This window comes from Frieseomelitta varia, unplaced genomic scaffold (genome assembly GCF_011392965.1).
Source record: "Frieseomelitta varia isolate USP_RPSP 00005682 unplaced genomic scaffold, Fvar_1.2 scaffold_166, whole genome shotgun sequence".
NCBI lineage: Eukaryota > Metazoa > Arthropoda > Insecta > Hymenoptera > Apidae > Frieseomelitta > Frieseomelitta varia.
This window is the reverse complement of record NW_025109372.1, coordinates 329,665-352,692: the sequence shown is the minus strand read 5'-3', so window position 1 is coordinate 352,692 and position 23,028 is coordinate 329,665. Positions and strand designations below refer to the sequence as shown.

The following is a 23,028-nucleotide window of genomic DNA, read 5'->3' as shown; positions in this document are numbered from 1 at the left end:
GAAAAGAAATTGTAATACTACTGGATTTTATGTGTAAAAACTATTAATAAGTTTTTAAACATTTTTTCATAATGTTTCCGTTTTTTACCCCGTTTATATTATTTTATCTTTATTTTTCTAGAAACAAATACTATTGCTGCTTTGTTGCTAAATTCCTCTGTTAAATATAATTTCAAAAATAGTTAGATAAATATAGTAATTTATTGTAATACTTATAAAGTTTAAAGTGTTACGATTTACGTCAATGGTTCTATATCTCAGTACATTTGAAAACTTTACAAATACATAAAAAATACATTAAAATATATCAAATTTCTTAACGATAGAAATGTTTTCGTTAAGAACGCATTTCATTTTTCAAACGTTCCAGAAACAGTCTCTGTTATTTGTTTTTTTGATGTATTTATATACAAGGTTTTAATAGATAGACTGAAGGTTATAAAGTTATGCTATATATTTGCGATGAAATGTAAAATGATATTTTAATTTCGTATTCTCTATTTTAGTTAGGGTTATCTGAGGAGTTGCTTCGAATTTCAAATATATTTTCTTATGCTGCAGCACATGTGTATTGTTAGTAACGTGGATACAATGGTTTAATATCAATTGTAATTGGTTCAAAGGCAATGAAGAAGCAAAGGTGGTTTACTTGAAGAGAAAAGACCGGAATAAATAAAAAGGCGGCAGCAGAGCAAAAATATTTTTAAAACAAAAGTAAAAGTAAAGGAAGGGAGATTTTATTTTGCGTATGTAGAGCGAGAAAGAGAGAGAAAGAGAGAGAGAGAGAAGATTAAATGTACATTTCTGAAATTCGGAATGATGAAAAATGCTTGCGCGAGCCGAGAAGATTTTTATTTCCTGATCATTTTCGTTCAATAAGTATCCGAAGACTCCAACTCTGACAAAAAGTTCTCCATTAAAGCTGGCTTTCGTTTATTCATTTCGTCGCTCCTTAATTTATGACGAACAGATCGCGTGATGTCCTTTTGCAGATCCTGCAACAGATTAAGAAGAAGATATCAGATATGCTGCTACTTTCGTAATACTTTTGTAATACTTTTCTTAATCAATTTTCATATCGATGAAAGAAGAAAAAAAAACTGTACATCATCAAGTAAAGCAATTAAGAGTCTCGACTTGGAGAGCGGAACATAAGGAATACGACGTGCTTCTTCAAACTCCTTGACGCAATTTATGTTCCCTTTACTTCCTTCGCATCCTTCGTATATGATCGGGAACATCGCACGTTTCCTCGACATTGTACCTCTGCAGGTGTGATGGAACGGGTACAATCTACGAGTATGTACAAAAAGTCTCATTAAGTCATCAAGTTTGATAAAAAAAAAAAAAAAAAAAAGAAAATATGTGCGCATTGTATACGTACTCGCAGTCCACACCTTCGCTCCGAACGTGAAAATAACAGAGCAGGATGGCAAAAATGATCATGCATCGTTGAATGAGCGCCACCGGCTGTAAATAATTTCGACGATCGTCATTATTAATTTATAAAGAAAATTTTCAATACGAAGAGAAGGACGTGTTAGTTCTATAGATATGCGTATTATTTTTATTAATTGTCGTTTGACTTAAAGAAATAAATAAGCAAGTGGCACTAAATTTCGTTTATTTTCCTTCCAAGGGAGGGAAGATGATTTCATTCTGAGTCAGATGTCAGATCTCCTTTTATTTTCAATTTGTTGGAGGCAAGAGGGAGGACAAGTTCGCAGGATATCGCCCAATTTGCGCCAACGTTGTTCTCCTCGACGTCTCGTTATTTGCTGGCGGATGTTTCGAATGCAGCGCTTGATAATCTCATTGGACGGAAAATATTGGCCGCCGAAACGTATAAGAATTTCAAAAATTTAAGTGGACGTACGTAAGTTCGAGCATTGACTTACCAATGATAAAGAACACACGAGAAACTGCGAGATAGTACGAGGTCGAAGTTTATAAATTTTCCGGTGACTTTTCCTGTTTCACATTGTTGCGCATGCCTTGATAATTTGCTTTATAATTTTATACCCTTCAAAAATAGTAAAATGACAGACCCGCTTTGCATTCAATTCGTGATTCAGCCTCGAAAGTGAATAAGTGTTTCTTTTTCTTTTAATTTTTAAAAGTACGAACGTCGAATTACAAATTACTTTCGACATCCTCGCTATTTGAACGTAATGATCAAGTAATTTGCCCCAAGTGATTCATTTCTAATCCGTGCTGATCAACCAATTTCCAGTTTACGTAGGCACAAGTGTTTCCTGGGAGGATATGTGCTGTCGCGACTCGATTTAGATTTCGCTGGGCATGTTTATGAAGAGAGGTTGTAAAAGCAATGTAAATGGATGATCCGATGGTTATCGATTGAACTCGCATAGTTTAACTTTGACCGATAATATTATGATACACGAGTTAAATCTTCAGTTGCTCTGTCGAGTAATTTCAATCAAGACGAAGACGAAGCATGATGATTAAAGTCTTTTTTTTTTTTTTCAACGACAGGAACAGACGAGTTATTATGTTATTAGTTTTTCTTTTAAATTTTTCTTTTAAAATCGTTACTTATATTACAATATATACTTTGTTACTTTCGTACTAACAATGGCTATAAATTCGTCACTCGGCGAAGGAAATGTCTCTCGACGAGTTGATTTTTGCTCGCGATATTGTTCGACGACGTTTGTGCATTAATTTGGAAATTTATCAAAGGAACCGCTGAATGGGGTGTAGGCAGTAGGTGGTGACGCGCGATATATTGTTGCACATGGTTAATTTTAGCTAATTGGTAATTGGTCTATCGCAATTGCAGAAATTATGCAAATTGATCGACAGTTGACGATACCACCCGAAAAAGCCAGCAGCAACTATTATAGTTACGTCACCGTTCTCAACCTCGTACGTACCAGAAAGACGCGCAATCTCTCCCTTTCCTTCAAAAATCACCCAATATTGTATAATATGTATTTTCCTTTGCCAAGGAAGTTCTATATACGAAACGATCGAAACCCGAACGTTTATTAACCGCAAAGGGCACAAACTTGCTTATAGTTCATTTGTAATGACGTAATACGGGGTTGTTTGCTGCTTTAACGCGAAATGTAAAAAGAAGCCGATGGCTGATGGATTTTAATTAAGAAAGATTGTGGCGGGCTTCGATAATGAGCGCGTGTTCTACAAACTCAGATGTATCACGGTATTTTCACCTTTTGAAATGTTTCACCTTATGAATGCTGACATTCTCGTCTGTATTTCCTTATTAAGAAACACATTGTGTTACTATAGCGTCGCTATAATGCACGATCTTATTGCTTGTTACAAATTTGATATTATATATATATATATATATAAAGTAGGTTCATATCTGAATAAAATTTATAACAAATATATATATATATAGTGTACTACTTTATATATATATAGTATAATTATATATATTATGTATATACTATAGCATAATTTATACTATATAGATATATAATTATATATTTATAGTATAATTTAATAATATATATACTACAGAGTATAATTTTCTACTATAAAGTATAACATTTAAAAAGTATATATATAGATACTTTTTCTACTTTATATATATACTTTACACACATAAGGTCTGCTCTTTTAAAGGTCTATTAAATTTTTTTTAAAGTTTCGAAACCGTGAATGGGAAGTATGTATGTAAATGAAATTGATCTCAAATGTCAGAACTAACAATGTTAATACTACGTAACGAATTAATTATTAAAAAGAAAGGTTCTTCTGGCGTAGTTTCCTGTACCCCCTTTCATCGTGGATAGTATCAATTACCGCTTTTTTTTCGTAGAACAACTCATTGTTTACTCGAGGGAAGCTACAGCCATAACGAACGGTATTAACCGTGTTGGCAACACATTATACAGTAATTCGTCGCTTCCTTTTTGAACTCGTCGGTACGATATCATTGGATAGATATTATTGAGAAGTAATAAATTTATTATTTGTTTCGCCCATTTTGTTTTACTTAAATATACTTGAAACTGAGAAAATATTACAATTTTGGAACAAAAAATTAGGTTAACTTGCGCTGGCAAATAATTGCGGACCATAACGAGTGACCGAATCGTATACAATAATTCGTCGCTTTCTTTTTGAACTCGTCGGTACGATATCACTGGATAGAAATGATTGAGAAGTAATAAATTTATTAATTGTTTCGCCTATTTTGCTCTACTTAAATATACTTAAAACTGAGAAAGAGAGTATTGCAATTTTTGGTACAAAAAGTTCTCGACGTGCGTGACACGTCGTTCCAGCGCAAGAGGTTAACCACTTGATAGATTGCGGACCGTAACGAGTGACCGAACCGTATACAATAATTCATCGCTTTCTTTTAGAACTCGTCCGTACGATATCACTGGATAGCAATTATTGAGAAGTAATAATAAACTTATTATTTGTTCCGCCCTTTGTTCTACTTAAATATACTTAAAACTGAGAAAGTATTGCAATTTTTGGAACAAAAAGTTCTCGACATGCGTGGCATTTTGTTCCAGCGCAAGAGGTTAATACAACGCGTAAGTTTTGCGTAATTCATTGAAAATCCGAGGGTGCTCCAGGGCCGAGAGATCTAAAATCTTGAAAGATCGTATTCTGTCCCTAAAATCCTCCACAATCTTTGTCGTTTTGTTAGGCGAAACGCTTTGGGCGAAAAGAGGTTGCTTATCGTCTAAACTTGAAACGAAAATGTCCTGCCTACGCGCCGGTTTGTGGTGTAAAATTTCTGGCATAAAAAATTATGTCGTCTGTGTATTTCATTTTTATTATCGTTAAAATTCATTCAATATTAAAAGTACTGGCGTCACGTGGAATTTTTTTCCCAAAGACCGAACGACGTTGCATTTTCTTTGATCCCCTGTCGTTCTTTTTCCCTTTTTTTTTCTTTTTTTTTTTTTTTTTTTTTTTTTTGCTACGATTTTTATTCTCATTTGGCATCGAATTTCTCAAAGCTTTTATATCTGGTTACATTTACGCGATCATTAATGACAAGCTCGTCATTTATAACGTGTGCAAGTCTGTACATACTTGATTTCCCATACTGTGGTCAATATTTGCCAGTTCTTTGGGAAACAACGTAACACAAATTTCCGCGCAGCGATTTGTTGTCCCTTGCTCCCTGTAATTTCGTAAATTTAATTTCAACAAACCCTATAGTTCACGGCGCGCGTATTTCTTTTTCTTTTTTTTTTTTTTTTCAGCGAAACGATCAACTTCGTTTCTCTCGCACCGCCAAGGAGGAAACAATTCCAACGTAAATAACGCGGACAATTTTCTACAAACAAAGCTGGCTCGTGGGTGCTTTTAAATTTAGAGAAAGAAATGCAATAATTGTGTAAGCGTACGAGAAAGTAGGTATTATTTGTCTATAATTGATCTCGAATTGGGAGAGGATCGTCTTCGTCGGTGAAATTAAACAGAAATACGAGATGCGTAAATAGTTACATATTCGGGGAGGACAACAATGGACAGGGAGAAAAGGAGCATAAGCAAGATAGTATAGGGGGAAAAGCTGGAGTCCAACCGATAACTAACTCCTGTCTCGGAAGTGGGGCGTCTTGGCGACTCTCTGTCTCGTGGCACAGAAAAAGCTTTCCACTTTTTCCGTTCTTCTCTCCCACAATCTTTCCTCTCTTTTTCAGCTTTTCACTCGCGGCGTCGTGCCCTTTCCCCCTAGTAGCCCGTGATTTCGTAGTCGCCGGGTTCATTTTATTTCCATTCCATCGATATCGAAACTTTTCATCTTCCAACGCGCCGATCACGCGAAAATACACGCCCTTTGCGACGCAAAGTTCTCAATATAAGTATCTTAACGTAGATAAGTATTTCGATTAAAATTAATAAGTGTTTCGATATAAATTTAATAAGTATCTCGACGTAACTTTAGTTGTTAGGAAGACACGTTTTTTTACGTTGTCGAGCGTATCAGCAGGAAAAAGACGGGGCGTTCGCAAAGTGCGTTGACTCTCCGTTATGTAAATGAAATTCATTGAATAAATTCATCGAGCGTCTCTCTTTCTTCCTCTTCTTTTTTTTTTTCTCGTTTGTCGAAAGTTCCCGATCAACGTTATCGTTGGATTTCCACCATTTGCCCGGTGTTCAATTCAATTCAGACCGGCTCGTTGATCAAAAAAGGGGGAGGGAAAAGGGAGGAGTGTGATTTAATGAATACCGTGAAAACCGCTAATGTTCTAACATGGAATCGTCATTTCCAGTACATCGATCTATCATTCTTTCACGTCAGGCTGTCGTGCAAATTCGCAGCGGTGTTTAGCCGCGTATCGATGTCGATTATTCACTGGTCAGTCAGAAAAAACGCGAAAAATATTCGATGATTATTGCGGGCAGTGAAAGGAAGATGGCAGCGACGAATCTTTAACGAGTACGCGAACAATCCGCGGCGACGGCGAGCTGCTATGGTTACGATGAATCGTAAATTCTGTTCCTTCCAAGTGCAAACAAGAAACTTTATGTATTCGCCGGCGACACCGGTTAGACGCAGCAGCGTATCCGAAGCAGTTGGATTTCATTTCTATGTCTCTTGCATCCTCGTTTCTGGTCCTCCGTCGCGTCTCATTATTACTTTCAGCGGAAAAAAAAAAAGAAAACAATAGAGATAAATTGACGATAGAGATATTGATGGATAGTAAATGGCACCGTAAATATCACCTAATAATTATTAATTATGTTGTAAATTATATAGATAACTAGTATATATAGATAGTAAGTTATATAGATAACTAGTATTATATAGATAGATAGTTAAATAAAATTAATAATTATTTCAACTAGTTAAATAAAATAAAATTAATAATTATTTTAACTAGTTAAATAAAATTAATAATTCCCGTAAATATCACCTAATAATTATTAATTATGTTGTAAGTTATGTATATAACTAGTTAAATAAAATAAAATTAATAATTATTTTAACTAGTTAAATAAAATTAATAATTCCCGTAAATATCACCTAATAATTATTAATTATGTTGTAAGTTATGTATATAACTAGTTAAATAAAATTAATAATTATTTCAACTAGTTAAATAAAATAAAATTAATAATTATTTTAACTAGTTAAATAAAATTAATAATTTCCGTAAATATCACCTAATAATTATTAATTATGTTGTAAGATATATAGATAACTAGTTAAATAAAATAAAATTAATAATTCCCGTAAATTCCACTGTATCACAATTCATCACAGATATATATATATATATACATATATTCTATTTCTCCGGTAATAATTTTGTCTGATATCGGATTCACGGTCTATTGTGTTGAGAATTAATTTCTAATAATAATTCAAAGTAAATTCCTTTCCTGGTAAATCGTACTTTCTACGGCAGCCTTTTCACAATTCTCGTTTGTTTCCTCTTTCACATAATTCCTTTCCTTTCGCAGATACTTGCAAATGTACCAACCATGTAAATTGACGAGAAAAGTAGTTTTGAATTATTTAGAGATTCACTCAAGAAGGAAAATCAACGACTCTCGAGACAATAATTATTTCATAAAATTGATCAGCCGACAAGGAAAATTTTCACCTTCGCTCGTAAAAACGATTTCTTGTTTGGAATACTATTTCGTGACGCATACTAACATTCGTCAGTTGTGAATAATCGTAAAATGCAAAAACAGCCGAAACGAGTATATCTTTTACGGCCCGTCATAAATAACGATGATGGTTCCCCGAAACTAATATTTTATGCGAAACTAATATTATTACGATCGCTGGCTGATCGTAAACGAAGGCAGAATTTTATACAGCAGAAAGATCTACAAACTGTACTCCGAGTTCAACGCTTCCGATTCGATACGTATCACACATCTCTCTTTCTTCTCTGCTCAATCATCTATAACTTTAAGCTACACAAGTCAGACATGAAAAATAAATTCGAGTATTATGTGAGGGAACTCTCAACATTCTGTTGTATTTGCCTTTGTGCCTGAGCGAAGGTGAGCGTGAAGAATGGAAAATAGAGGAGAATGGAAAATTTGTCAACACTCACCGTTGCCATGTTTCTGAATTTAGACCAGGTAGAAAGATCACCAGGTAGACGAGGAAATAGACGGTTGTATATTTATTTGTAGATTTGTTTCGCTGGATCCAGGTCAAAATTAAATCTCAGGTAGCTCTCGGCGATGATGTTCGAACGTGGCACCGCACAAGGTGATGATCGCGAGGCGCGAGTTTCGTTGCCCAAGTGATAGCTTGTCTCTTGATCGTACGGACAAAGAGGGGGTGTTTGATACCGCGAGAGCTTGAAGTTTGGAGGTCAGAGGGCGAGTGATTGGTGGAGCTTGCGCGGACCACATTTATACCATTCACCCCTCTTCCACCTTCTTCTTCCGTACCACCAAGAGGACCAAAGCTAAACCCACCACTGTTGGTACCAGCATCCAGTATCATCAATGTGTTCCTCCTCCACGTTGTTACGACCGCCTCCCTGTTCATTACATTACGTAATCGGATTCTGCACCCCGAAACCGACGATATCACAGAAGTCCTTCGAGAAAGGTGGCGGAGCTGTACTCCCCGGAGAGGAAGGAGAGACTTCTTACGTAGATTCATGAATGAACTGCCATGAATGAAACCGAATTGGGAGGGGAGGGGAATGATGTCATTTCCAGACATATATTTATATATATATATATATAATGCAATAACTTTCGACTCGTGTCTCTTTCTATTTGTAATTGGGCTGGAAGTAACGACGCGTGGTCTTCCCCCTGAAATTGAGAAATGTGATTGTCTCGTCGAGGAGAAACGTCTGTTTAAATCGTTTGAATTTCAAGTTTTCACTCTGCCTTATTCGCTTACTCCTATTCTCCTCTTCTTGAAACAAACTTGTGTACGCAGACGAATCATAAAAATCAATGTATAGACGTCGAAATGCGAAGAGATACAGCCGAATAGATTGCTTCCGCAACCTTTCGGTACAATTGCAGTTGATATTTGTGTTTGCACGCTCGGATAGATTTTGCGCTTTCGACGATCAGATCCATATACCGCCATTGTGCCTTGATATATTGAAATCTTCGTAGATTTATTTGGGCATAAAGAACCTTTTACTACTTCTTATCTCTGTGTTTTCTTATTTAGTGTAGACTGAACTATACTAGAGAGAGAGAGAGAGAGAGAGAGAGAGAGAGAGAGAGAGAGAGAGAGAGAGAGAGATCAAGCTAATTAGCATTTTCGACGATTAGCGGACAGTGATTGAAAATCAAGAGAACAGCAAAGAGTGTATTGGAAAATAACCGAGATATTATGAGTAAATGTTGACAGGCCGTTTATTATAATGAAACAACGGAACTTAATATCTGTTTCAGAAGGTGCTCTTGAAAAATCCACCGACAACGGTGGTTAACGAACGTAAGAATTGCAGAGGCGAGTTTCTCTCTCTCTCTTTTTTTTTTGAGGAATAATTAACCCACAACGCCCGCGTAGATCTCATTAAAAACTACAGGCAAGACTTGGCAGGCAGGTATCTGTTTAATGTGAAAAAACAGTCGTATGCTTTCTTTCTGCTTTGCTTTCTTCTCTCCTTCCCCTCCTCTCCCCCTACTTTTACGTAAGTGGTCACGGAAAGTTTATTTAAAATATTCTTTTACGAGTAGGTTAAGCGTCAATCTTGTTGTATTTATCCTAGATCTAGATCTTTTCGTTTTCAATAACTGCGCTGTGCTGTTTAACAATAGATTCGCGTCACTCGTAATTTTACAGTCGATTAAGAAATATATGTTGTTTAAGAAATATTCGTGGATTATTTTCCACGGTGCGGAAGAAACATGAGAGCTACGTCAATTAATTTACAATTATTCCGTTCCGTCTGTTTGATGGGAATGTTTTGAACCGAAAAGGGACAAAAAAAGAAGGTTCAAAAATGCGTTAATAACAGGGAGAGAAAAGGGAGAGGGTTGAAGAGGTGCAGAGAACAGACATGGTGGCGCCTTTGGGGCGAAAGATCTGCGTAATTCGGCATTTATCACCGCGACCATTACGTAGCAATATCAATGTGCGTCACGAAGAACGATTTTGCTCTATTTTGCGGTGTCGCTACCTCTCATTCTGAAACTTTTCACTTATTTGAATTCCAGCCAAATGTGTCTTGTCTTGTCTCTCCCTTAAACAGGATTATTAAATTATTAAATTATTTAGTTATTAAAAACAGGACACTAACAATTTAAATAGTTTTAACAGTGAAATATTACGGTAATTGTCGACAGATGAAATTGGAAGAAGAGATTTACGTTCGTTGCTTTGAAGAACGTTGACTTCATTGAAGCGAATTTTACTAAGGCTTCGCGTTCGAGAGACGGGATGAAATTTATAGCTTTTACAGAAAATTCGTTCCATAAGGGTGTAAAGCCCTTTACCGTTAGCTATTAAGCAGAAACGATCCCGTTAATAAGGTTTTACAATCGTCAGCTTTGCCAGTTTACCTTTTCCTTTTCCTTTTCTCTCCGATTTAATTCTAGAACTAAATATACAAATCCTGAAACTTTAATAGCTTCTTTTATAGCTTTGTTGTTAACGATCCTTTGTGCAGGGGAAATGGGCGAGTATGCAGAGGACTAATAACTGTATACAAACAATGTGAGGGATGCATACCTGGGTAGTATCGTTAGGCCCAGTAATAGACAAAGTATAATTGCGAGTATGCCTCATGGGCATGACTCTAAGGGTGCATTTAGGTCAAAAATGACCTACCAATCACGTGAACGGTAAGGAGACAAAGACAATCGGCCTATATAAAGGCCGACACGGCATACGGAGGGCATTAATTTTTCTTTGGAGCTACGAGTTGGACGATCCTACGAGCTGGACAATTCTACGATCCATCTACAACATCGTGTAAGTATTCCCAAACTAATACTTCTCTAATATTTCTTCAATAATATTCGATATTTAAAACCGTTTCAAAGACTCACGAAGAATACCTACGTAATTTAATATAAATTTAATTAAAAATTTTCGTGTGAAAATTATCCGGGCTTGATAAATCCACATTACATTTGAACTCTCAATTAATCTTGAAGCTTATAATTCCTCTTTTCGCTTCTTTCGGACATCAATTGACACTCTTCGACGTCTCTTTCAGTATATTGCTCAATCCTTTTGCTCGATCATGATTAACGTGTTAGCGTTATTATATTATATTATATAGCTATTATATATAATTATTATATATAAGCGAATGTTCATGCAAATCTTTACACAATTAAAGAAGTGATATGTCAGAATGCATACCTGTGTATTCATGTTTCTAGAGAATCGTATCGTGTGTTTCAATAACTTTTCCATTTTATTCGATCGGACGATTGATTGAAACGTTACGACTCACTCGTTTATTGCCTCGCAGCAAACTAACTCGCGTTAATGCACCTTCCGACGCATCGATAGTAAAACTACCCTCGTGTACCTTCCTCGGTTCCATTCCGGATCAGTGGTAAAATCAAACAAACTTTTTGATATGTCAATCGCATCACCGTAACGTGCTATCACTTTCACTTACTTTGCCTAGTAGTAACTACCTGCGAGAATTTTTTGTTCGTAATTTTCCAACCGATAGCTATATTAAAGGGAGAGAAAAAACGAAACAGCGTACGGGACAAAACGGAGCAAAGTGAATCTTCTTCTGTCATTCGTTCCTAGAAACAGAAAAAGTAACGGTTGTGATTGAAAAAGGAGGGGGGAGGGGGAGAGAATAAAGGAGACAGACTTACGGCAGAAAGAGGTAAAAAGAAATGTGCGTAGGCTGATGGCGCCTAGGCAAGCATCCTTTTCATATGGATCCACTGCTTGTTTATGCATTCTGACTTTTATAGATACGCCGACATAGTCGAATGATTTGAGCAATAGCGGGGCATAATCTTGCGATACAAACGACAGGGTCATGTTTTTATCACCCCCTATTTTTATTACGATTATACTGAAAATCATATGGATCATTGTAGCAGGGGATTACCGCGCAATTTTTTCCTGTCGATACCTCGTAATTTTTTTTAGTGTCCGGTGATGTACTCTTAGGCGTCATGCTACTCGAATATCTCTCGCTCTAAATTACGGTGTCACGTTTCTTTGTTGCAAACGATTGTAATTGTAAATGAGGTTCGTGCGATGATTCATCGTCGTGTTGTAGAATGACACGTCACTTTTTTTTCTGTAATGCAACAACAATTAAAGATTCTTCTTTCATATTGACGACATAAGTTGTTTTGTTCTGTATTCAACTACACAACATTTTGAAAAGCTTCTCGAACGCTGATTGGTTCTCGAGACGTTCTGTTGAACGTACATATAATTGCAATCGAATTATTAATTACTTTCAATATAAAAAAGAGTATGTTACAATTATGTACAAATTATACTTAATTTAATGTTCCGCTATTATTATTTCGCTATTATTATATTAAATTAAGGGAAAACTTAATCGAATATCCTTACGCGAGTATTCTGTGGCACAGTGGCGCCACCTCGTACAGGTTTCAATACATTACACGAAATTTATTATACCTGATGTATCCTCCATACTAGAAAATACGAAGCGAATTGGCAGAATAAGGACGTAAATAGCTGTCGACACATCGAGTAAGGATAGCAAGCGAATTGCAAGTTGAAGAAAATAAACGTTGGAAAGGAAGTGACGAAGGACAGAGAAACAAGACCTTCTCCTGGTCAACAGTGTACTAAATTGTTATTTGAGTATCCTTCTGTATTTTTGCCGATAAACAGTTTAAGGTAATTGTTCTGTTGTTTTGCGGTATTGGTCCTGTGTGATACGTCGTGTACATTCATTCGCTGTATGTCCTGCGTGTACCTTGCTGTACGAAAATGTCGTTTGCATTACCTGTTTTGCTGTACCCGTTCTTGACGAAAGATTTGAAATGAATTTTTTTCTAACCAAATTGTACATGAAGAAGAAAGTTTGTTGAAATTATTTGTCGAACGATAGATAAATTTTTTGATATACAGCGAATAAAAGGAACGATAATGGACTTCCGCGATTCCACTTTTCTTTTTAAATTACACGTATAATTAATGAACGTGTTATAAGTGATAGTTGAAAATTTATTCTAGATGCCAAATATTAAACTCCAAAGTTCTGATGGCGAGGTTTTTGAGGTGGATGTCGATATTGCAAAATGCTCTGTTACTATAAAAACCATGTTGGAAGATCTTGGAATGGACGAAGATGAGGAAGAAGTTGTACCTCTCCCAAATGTTAACTCTGCTATCCTAAGAAAAGTGATACAATGGGCTACCTATCATAAGGATGATCCACCACCACCTGAGGACGATGAAAACAAGGACAAACGTACCGACGATATAAGTTCTTGGGACGCAGATTTCTTAAAAGTAAATGTTTGATTTTTATTAATATCGTTCATTCTATAATTACAATGATAGTAATATTATTATCCTTTTCAATATTATTAGTTTAGTTGTTGTGTTTTATAATAAAACATGATTTTAAGTTTAATTAAACTTACAGGTTGATCAAGGAACATTATATGAATTAATTTTGGCTGCTAATTACCTTGATATCAAGGGATTATTAGAGGTAACGTGCAAGACTGTTGCCAATATGATAAAGGGTAAAACACCAGAAGAAGTTCGCAAAACATTCAATATAAAAAATGATTTCTCTCCGTCAGAAGAGGAGCAGGTTCGCAAAGAAAATGAATGGTGCGAGGAAAAGTAGATCAAATCATTTGTAGATACTTGATTTTTTTGATTTTCTAAAAATTCGCGTCCACCAGAAATTAAAAGAGTTAATGCATTATCTGTAATCATTTCAAAAGAATTGTAAAACTGATCACAGCACTAAATTATTGTTAATTAATTGATGTATGAATTCATATGTTTCTGATTCATTCATTTTAAATTTCTTGCATTATATCAATTAATTAATGATAATGAACATTTGATGAATCAGAAACTAAATTAATGTAACTTTAAAGCCAATTTGCGAATTTGATGCATTAAATGTATGCTGCTGTGATCATTTTTATGATTCTATGTTCATTTTTATTATATTAATTAAAAACAATTAGTACCATTTAGTGTGCATAATGGATTAAACAAATTTGTATTATTGTAATGACTGTTATATATACTTGATTAAATTAGATCTACAAAACAATTGTGTTTCATTTACATGTAAGGCACATTTATTAGACTAAAGTATCTAAAACTGCCAAATCCAGTTATTAGTTAATAACTTAAAAATTTATCATTAAAAATAAAGAGAGATGTGTCAATGCGCACGCATGCGCATATATGAATATATATGATACGTCTTGTCTATATAAATACACAATGTATACTTTCGTTTTAACGAGATATTAATTATTGCATTTTATATTTTCAATCCTAATCAACATATATAAAGATCACTCATTGTGATATACAATGAAAAAGCTATTATTTACCTATTACGTTAAAAAAATATGCAACATAACCTATGATGACAGCTTCTTATATATCAAAGAATCAATATTGAATAATATTTAATCTGTAATGGGTAAGGGTAGATACACTGTAATTTAAGCATTCAATATCTTGATTTAAATTAATATTTATTAAAATATGGAATTATTTTAGATGATGGAAAAGAGAATTTTGTACTTTGTTCTAATGATTCTAAAAATCATATAAAAAAGTTGCACGAAATTTGCAATTGGGATCAACTTAATAATGTAGCTATAGAATACCATGATTTACAAGAGACTATTTATATAGATTACAGAGAACTTTTTTTTACACAAAGTTTGATTTCTGATTATTTAAGATGCATCAAATGTGTCGAATTTGTTGGTATAAATTTTGATATTCCAGAGTACTGTGTTATTTCTGTAATACTTGGGTAAGATTTTAAATTACATAGAATATCCGACGTATTGTCATAATAAACATATTATATACTTATGATTTCTTTTGTAGAATCTTGAATAGTGGGCATAGTTTTGTAAATGTACCTGTTGATTCAATAGAATTAATAAATTTAAAGAATAATTTAAATCTACATTATTTATTTTCTAAACAAATAAATGTTGAAGGAGATATTGTACATCAATTTAAAATGCATAAAGAATGTATTTATCTTATCAAAGTTAAAGATGTCCAAAAACAAGATACACAAAAAGTAAAACAAAATTATTATGCTTATGCAATTTCTACATCTGGTTCAACAGGAACTCCAAAAGTAGTTAGAGTGCTCCATTCATGTATAGTTCCTAATATTTTAGATTTGAGCAAAGTGCTGACAATAACAAACCGTGATAAAATTTTTCAGTTTACAAATTTTACATTTGATCCTAGTATTGTTGAAATTTTTCTTGCACTCTCAAATGCTGCAACACTATTCATGGTGTCAAAGCTATTGAAAAATGATCCATATAGGTGAATAAAAATTATTTGGAGAAATACAATTTTTATATAGATATTAATTTTTACATAAGTACATTTATTTTCAGACTTTTAAAAGAAGCTTATTCTAATCAAATTACCATAATGCAAGTAACTCCATCAGTTTTTATGTATAGTTGGACAGCTGAATCTTTGAAAACTAGTATTTTAAGTAATAATTCTTTATTAAGAGCTATTCTTTTTGGTGGAGAACCTTTCCCTAAATTAGAGTTACTTTCTGAAGCCAAGCATCCTTGTAATAATACAAAAATTTATAATGTCTATGGTATTACCGAAGTATCTTGTTGGGCTAGTATAAACGAAATTGTAATAACAAATAGACAATTTAATGTACATTACTTGGGTCAAGTATTATCACATACTATATTTGAAGTTAGAAATGAAAAAGAAGAAGTAATAACAAATGGTACAGGCTCTCTCTACATAGGTAATTTTATTAAATATTTTATCATAATTTTATAAGATCATGAATAAAGTTGCACATTTTTTGACAGGAAGCAATCATAGAATATGTCTGATCAATGATGAAAATATTGAAGACTTAGAATTACCAGTATTTCGTGATTCTGGTGATATAGTTAATGTAAGTTAATACAAATTCAATTAATGATGATAATAGTATATAGTAACAATAATTATAATAGTAGTAATGTTTTTATCTTAGATTGATGAAGAGGGAAAGATATTTTACAAAGGAAGAAAAAATAGCTTTATTAAAAGATTTGGGAATAAAGTAGATTTGATAAAACTTAAAGAACTTGTATTGCAAATAGATTTTGTGAAGAACTGTTATGTAATATGGGATGATAGTTGCCATCATTTACATTTATATTTTTCTACTAAGGAGAATGTCACAAATCATATTGTAAATACTGATATAGTGAAATATGTACATAAACTAGATCCTTTATACAGACCAGATAAAATTCATTTTATAGAGGATGTTGAATTTACATCTAATGGAAAGATTTCCTTAGAATTTTTAAAAAAGTATTACATACAACAAACTATAACACATGGAATGTTAAAAAACATTGACTTTGAACAAATTGAAATTATTTTCAAATCAATTTGGGAAAACAATTTAAAACATGAAAATAATGGATTTGTAAAACTTGGTGGCACATCTATAATCGCATTTCAGATATCAAATACTGTATCCGAAATATTAAACATAGAATTTCCTGAATTAATTAGCATGCTTTTAATGGATGCTACTATTGATAACTGTCTTTGTTATATAAGAAGTGTTGTACTGAATAGTGATCAAAACAGAATGATTAATCTTAATTTTCATTCTAATAGTTTATTAATTAAAGAAATTCCTTTGATTACTAATATTTCCACTATTAATTTAAAAAGCAAGAAATCTAATGATGAAAGAAAGATTTTTGACTCAGTGATGCAAATAAATGATATTTATACATGCCAATGGTACAAGTGTAGAGGAAAAATATATAAAAGTGTCCAAGATATTAATATTGAACAAAAATTACAATATAACGCAATTTCGAAAGTTGAAGTATTGAAAACGTATGATTTGAAAAAATGCGTTGATGCATCGCCAACTGTATTTCGTTATTCGGAGTAGGTGCATTTTTTTTTAACAGTTTCAAACATATCTTATAACTTGATTAATAATTATTTTATTTAGTGGAAAAACATATGCAACTGTTGGTTCTCATTCTGGTTTTATTTTTACCTTTGGATTAGAAAAGGAGTGTTGTAGCTCTGCATTTAAAGTTAAACTGCCTGACAGAGTTGAAGCTTCAATTTTGGTTTTGGATGATTTCAGAGGTATAGTGGGTAAGTTTCCTAATGTATAAAAAATCTATTTGTATTTCCTTAAATCCTCTTTTTTCAGGATGTTATGATGGTAACGTATATTGCTTTCACTTAAAAACAGGAAATGTTATTTGGAATTACCAAACAGAAAATGCTATAAAAAGTTCTCCAATATTTTGTAAAGTAAAGGAAACGATATTTGTTGGTTCTTATGATTGTTATATATACTGTTTATCTGTGAAGGTATATATTCATAATAATACTGAATATAAGAAATGATAATAATAATATAAAATACGTTATAGGACGGATCAGAAGTTTGGAAATCTAAATTCGGTAATGGAAGCATTAGCGCTTCTGGTTGTTTACACGTTCCGTCGAATAGTGTGTTGTTTGGAACATTGGATGGACTTTGTCTAGCACTTGAACAATCGTCAGGGAAACTTTTGTGGAAGCACAAATTATCAGATCCAATTTTTGTTGCTCCTTTGCTATTAAATAATGGACTTGTTTTATTTTGTTCTGTAACAGGGCTATTGCATTGCTTTGATATCGAAGTTAATGTCAAGGTAACAGATGTGAAAGAATTGGTATTCATTGTTTTGCAAAATTAATTGTTTTTATTTTCTGACTTTACAGATGTGGTCATACAAAATCAATGGCAATGTATTTTCATATATTGTGAAGCAAAGTCATGCCTCCGTAAAATATGAAACCATCATTGTAGCCAGTCAGAATAAAAGTGTGTATTGTTTAGAATCAGAAGAGACAAACTTTAAAACTAAACCCAGATTGAAATACGTATTAAATTTTCATTCACCAATTTTTGCTACTCCCTGGTGTGAAAACGATTCTTTGTTCATAGCATGTACAGATGGTACTTTAAATATTTATAATTCAGCAGAAAATAGATTGATAAAAACTGAAAAACTTCCTGGGGAGGTCTTTTCGTCACCGGTTGTTGATAATGATATCATAATCATTGGATGCAGAGATAATAACGTCTATATCTTAAAACTTGTGTAAATTATTCTTGGTAAGTAAATGTGTTAAACATTCTTTGTATCATGAAATAGACAGGAATACAAATTAATATGAAATTAATATAGCATGATTTATTTTTTTTTTGACTGTCACATTACAGTTACGTGAATAACGTTTCAGATAAAGTAATAGGGAATCACGTACCTTTTTCTTCATTGACTTTCATATATAATACGAATTCGCGGTGCGCTTACAGTTTAAAGCGAAATGCAAGCGAAATAAAGGATTCTAAGAGATAGCCAATCACTCATTAACAAAACATTCACGCATACGCAAGTGCACACGTATAGTAACTTCAAAAACGATGTACATCTATGCATACTTGTCTTTTTCAGATTTATCAATTTGTTTTCTATCAGTAATGATTATCTTACAAAATATTGAACAAAAAAATATTTCAGCTTAAGTTCACATAAAATAACAACGTTTCAACGATTTCGCATTTTTTCTATAATCGCACTCTATTTTGAGAATGAGAAATATTTATATATATATATATATATTTACGTTTAATTGGTTGACCATTCTTTTTTCCCCCCTCCAATATTTTGACAGACATTCTTTGCAATCTTCCCAGTTATAGGCAATTACTTCTCGGAAGTGCTTCAATTTATACGTATGTACTTCGTATTTTTTAATGTATGTTTGAAATTTGAATTAATATCATAACTAAATGTGCAGATTTATGACATATTTTCTAATGCTATACCGCGCCATACTATTTATATAATTACGTGTAGAACTGACTTTTTTAAATTACTCTTATCTTGTATCTCATGTTACAACTACTGCAATTAGCAATATAACTATAGGATTCTTTAACATTTACAATTTCAATAAACAGATATTTTAATTTGATAGTTAAAATATGATACATTTATAAAGTCGTGATAATCGACACTGTCATGTTTTAATTCAAATTACATGTCAGTGACGAATACATGGATACACTTAAATCGTATAATAAATTGCATTTTATAATTTGTTCAGAATTTATCGGCAAATATCCAGACGACAAATATTACACGTTCTAATATCAATGTTTGTTTTTTCTTTTTTTTTTTTGTGAAAATGGTCGTACTCGTGTACTTTGGACATAATGTAAAAAGGGCAGTTTATAGAATTAGATTGAGACAAATTTGAAAAATAAATTTTGAATAACGTTTGGGTTTGTTATTGAAATTCTCCATTAAAAGAGAATCTAGGATCTTAGGCATATGTCTATTTGGCAGATTGAATCTGCTCTGAGACTTCGACAAATACCGACGTTATCGGTATGCACGCGTTAAATTTTGTTGTTCGCTTGTTTTCTGTTTTTCAATTCAGCATTAGCTATTTAAAACTGAACAGTAATTGTAACTATTTTACGGTTACTGATCCTCGTCTAGGTCCTGTTTTACTTTATTAAAATCGAACTCTTCACCAGTGGCCCGTTTAAATATATCAAGAACATCTAGACAAGTAGTTTCAAAATGCGTTGTAGCATCGTAGCTTGTTGATATAAAAATCTGACTGTCCAGGCCGTTGTCTGTTGGCTCCATGTAGTCAGAAACTGATATAAACTTTTGTTTGATCGGTCCGAGTAGATCCAAGCCTGGTTTGATTTCGGCCTCTGGATTTTTCGTTTCAACGGTAGTAGACACCATGGCAATGAACCATCCTTTTGCCGCTACTTGATGAGTATGCGATACTAAAGATACGTAGATATCGGAATTACGATTAACCTAGTTAGAAATAAAAAAAACAAATAAATGCTATGGCAACACATTGACACCAATTAAAATGAGAGCTAGAGGTAAATCACTATTTACTTGTTTCTGAGGAATAATAATTTGCGTTGAAAGAGCGTCTGCTGTATTTGGTATAGGATGGTCTAAAAGACAAATGCATCTTATGACCTGACCCACTTTTTTCACGCGTTCAGGTACATATGTGGGATCACAAAATACTTGTTTGCATTGAGCTACTTCGTCGCCGGAACGTACACCAACAACCTGCAATGAAAATCGTTAATTATCATCGTGGAAATTAATTTGGTTGATTTCGGTTTATTTTCAGATTGTCACCTTTCCATCCTTCATTACGATTTCGTCAATCGGTTTGTCCAACATGTATGTCCCACCGTAGATGGCACTAAGCCGTGCAAAACCTTGAGGAAGTTCACCCAAGCCGTACATAGGATACAGATACGGTGATTTTCCGTAGCGTGCTAAACTATCGCTGTACAATTTAATTCTTCTTATAGTAGTAATTGCGCTTTGACTTATATACTCGTCATCTCTGCAAACAACGAAACATCATCGTAACACGAATCATTATGTCATTAAACATGCTATTTGTACACGTATTTTCCTTACCTATACAGAGCCAGCGCATGTCCTGTGAAATCTTGAGTGTTCTTATCGAGATTAAACTTATTGTACAAAGCGCTCATGCTATTATTAAATGGATCGAAACCGTCCCAAGTTCTGGGGTCGTCCTCTTGCATGTTTTGCACCCATATTAGGAAACTACGGAAACGTCTTTTCTCGAAAAGACCCATCAAGTCACTGGACAATGCCTCTTGTTGATCTATCGGGACCTTCGATATCTTCCCGGACTTGTAGACGTACGATCCCTCGACGCATTTAAATTCCAAATAACGCGTCACGCCTGTGTGAATCAAAAGTTTTACCAGCAGGCCGTTCGCCATCAGAAACTTTGGGATCAAGTCGACGTTCCAGTCGCGGCCACGGCCGTAAGTCTCGTCCGGTGCCGGGGCTTTGAATTTCCTGGATAATGCACAAGAAACTAAAATTAACAATCGTAACGTTATATTCTCGTTGAAAATGCAGTCTTTTGTATTACTTTCATAGCACTGCGAAATTTGATGATACTGATTATTGTGAAAGTAAACAATGAGAAAGTTGTCGATAATTATTAACGAGGCTCCTGTTAAATTTATTTTTTAGACACATTCGAAATGTATAAACTATCAAATAAAAAAAATAGTGAATAATAATCGGATGTAAAAAAAAAAAAAAAATAAAAGAATGGTGCACAATTTTTTTTATTAACGTTGCAACATTTCTGGGATGCAATTTCGTTTTTGACTTCTTAAATATTCTTTGGCCCGATTATACGCGGCTGTAATCTAACGACAGTCACTGTTGCAACAGACGTGTAGTTTAGACGCGTGTTACAATTTATTATTGAGTGCAACCGGACACATGATAACCGTCTCCCCGATGAACCAGAAGCGCAATCACGCGGACGTGTTATCGTTTTTTCGTTTTACGAACGGCGAAGGAAAAAAAACACGTTGCTCCGTCACGCCATGATTAGTTTTCTACTTTATAAAGCATTTAATGCGAATTAACTTCGCATTTAATGCGAAAAAAAACAATTAAGAAAAAAAAAAAAAAAACAAATATTGATGCGTGAATTGTAACAAGCACGTACACAGCCACGTACGCACGAGGATCAATCCTCGTTTAAAATTTCGAGTTGGCGCAAGGAAGCAAACATATGTTCAATTTCTGCGGAAAGTGGACTAAACTAACGGTACTAGGTTCGTTTATTGAATATTTTCTCCCGCTAACGGGCGACTAATTCCGTGTTCTCTGCAGTCGAAACGATCGTGTTGCGGTGTACGTAATTTTTTTTCAAATGATAGACGGTGATACGTGGAAGGAAGTGGAAGGAGGGACGGGCAAACGAGCAGCAAAGGAAACAAAAAAAGTATCACGGAAAGGAACAACGTGCAGCGGTAACTTTGCAAGACACCCGAAACCAATTTATCACGTTCGATGGGCTATGTATTCGTTCGACGGGGCGGAACTCTCCCCCTCTTTCTCTCGGCGAATGACATTTTCGCCAGGCAGCCAGCCGAGAAAATTGTTTAGAAAGGGATGAACAATCGGGAGGTGATCGGGAAGCAACCGACGCAACTCGCAGCAGATGAATTACGTGTGTCGTGCTTCGTCCCGAGACACGCATGACGGGAGGAGAATCGAACCGAACGATAACAAACGGCTACTGCGAAATAAAACTGGGGGGGAAAAAAAAGAAAATCAATATTTAAGACGAATCATCGTGTTGCACGAGCATCGTCAATCTACCAGCTACAAATACGATACCAATGCCGGCAAAATATTAGTCGTTTGACGTTAAATTGTATGTGGAATGTGGATGCTCGATTCCATCAACTTACGAGAACAGATCCTCCAGAGGCGTGATCGACGCAGATTCACCGCCATAATATTTGTTACGATCTACATGGAGAACCTTTTTCCCACTGACCGACAGCATACCCGAAAGTATACATTCCTTGAGTCCGGTGCCCAACACGATCGCGTCGTATTCTTCATTCATTGTTGCCCGAAACACAAGAGATTGATCCACACGGCACTGAAACCTGCGAGAGCGCGAAGTTCACGCGAGTAAGTTTCTTCTGTCGGGTAAATGCTACGAAAGTCGAAGGGGGAAAAAAAGATAGTGCACAGCCGCGCGTCTGCCAACTTGCACGACTATTATGCCGGAACGGAAGACCTCCTTCTTTCGTTCGCAACCGATGACGGGGCTGCTGAGTAGAACGTCACTGACGGTGATGGTGGCGATTGCCACCGTCGATGGAGCTACTGTAGCGTTGTACTTTCCCTAGATGCTTCTTAATTCTTTTCTACTCTGCGATTTAACCTCTTGCGCTGAAATGACGTGCCACGCACGTCGAGAATTTGTTGTCCAAAAATTGC

General features: G+C 34.4%; 4 protein-coding genes across 5 annotated transcripts; 2 read left to right on the top strand and 2 right to left on the bottom strand.

Moving 5' to 3' along the window:
• Positions 1–389: 389 nt before the first annotated feature.
• On the bottom strand, positions 390–8,607 carry LOC122538522. 2 transcript variants are annotated; one of them, XM_043672680.1, is made up of 4 exons: positions 8,043–8,607; positions 1,385–1,470; positions 1,107–1,293; positions 390–995 (listed from the first exon to the last, which is right to left on the bottom strand). In XM_043672680.1, the coding sequence occupies exons 1-4, from the start codon at positions 8,049–8,051 to the stop codon at positions 873–875; spliced, it is 405 nt and encodes a 134-aa protein (XP_043528615.1). In that variant the 5' UTR covers positions 8,052–8,607; the 3' UTR covers positions 390–872. The 2 variants fall into 2 exon arrangements, with proteins under 2 accessions (XP_043528615.1, XP_043528616.1); XM_043672681.1 differs by lacking the exon at positions 8,043–8,607 and adding an exon at positions 2,158–2,322 and having other exon boundaries at positions 1,385–1,473.
• Positions 8,608–12,522: 3,915 nt separating this feature from the next.
• On the top strand, positions 12,523–14,177 carry LOC122538526 (S-phase kinase-associated protein 1). The gene is made up of 3 exons (XM_043672684.1): positions 12,523–12,775; positions 13,115–13,393; positions 13,530–14,177. The coding sequence occupies exons 2-3, from the start codon at positions 13,115–13,117 to the stop codon at positions 13,737–13,739; spliced, it is 489 nt and encodes a 162-aa protein (XP_043528619.1). The 5' UTR covers positions 12,523–12,775; the 3' UTR covers positions 13,740–14,177.
• Positions 14,178–14,301: 124 nt separating this feature from the next.
• LOC122538524 (beta-alanine-activating enzyme) lies at positions 14,302–18,355 on the top strand. Its single transcript, XM_043672682.1, has 10 exons — positions 14,302–14,561; positions 14,642–14,903; positions 14,981–15,439; positions 15,514–15,893; positions 15,961–16,049; positions 16,131–17,053; positions 17,121–17,272; positions 17,331–17,494; positions 17,557–17,820; positions 17,891–18,355. Exons 1-10 carry the CDS (start codon positions 14,558–14,560, stop codon positions 18,275–18,277), a joined length of 3,084 nt encoding a protein of 1,027 aa, XP_043528617.1. The 5' UTR covers positions 14,302–14,557; the 3' UTR covers positions 18,278–18,355.
• A 1,253-nt stretch (positions 18,356–19,608) lies between these two features.
• Positions 19,609–22,890, bottom strand: LOC122538525 (rab GDP dissociation inhibitor beta). The gene is made up of 5 exons (XM_043672683.1): positions 22,488–22,890; positions 20,653–21,066; positions 20,362–20,575; positions 20,107–20,289; positions 19,609–20,019 (listed from the first exon to the last, which is right to left on the bottom strand). Exons 1-5 carry the CDS (start codon positions 22,646–22,648, stop codon positions 19,666–19,668), a joined length of 1,326 nt encoding a protein of 441 aa, XP_043528618.1. The 5' UTR covers positions 22,649–22,890; the 3' UTR covers positions 19,609–19,665.
• Between the last annotated feature and the right edge of the window lie 138 nt (positions 22,891–23,028).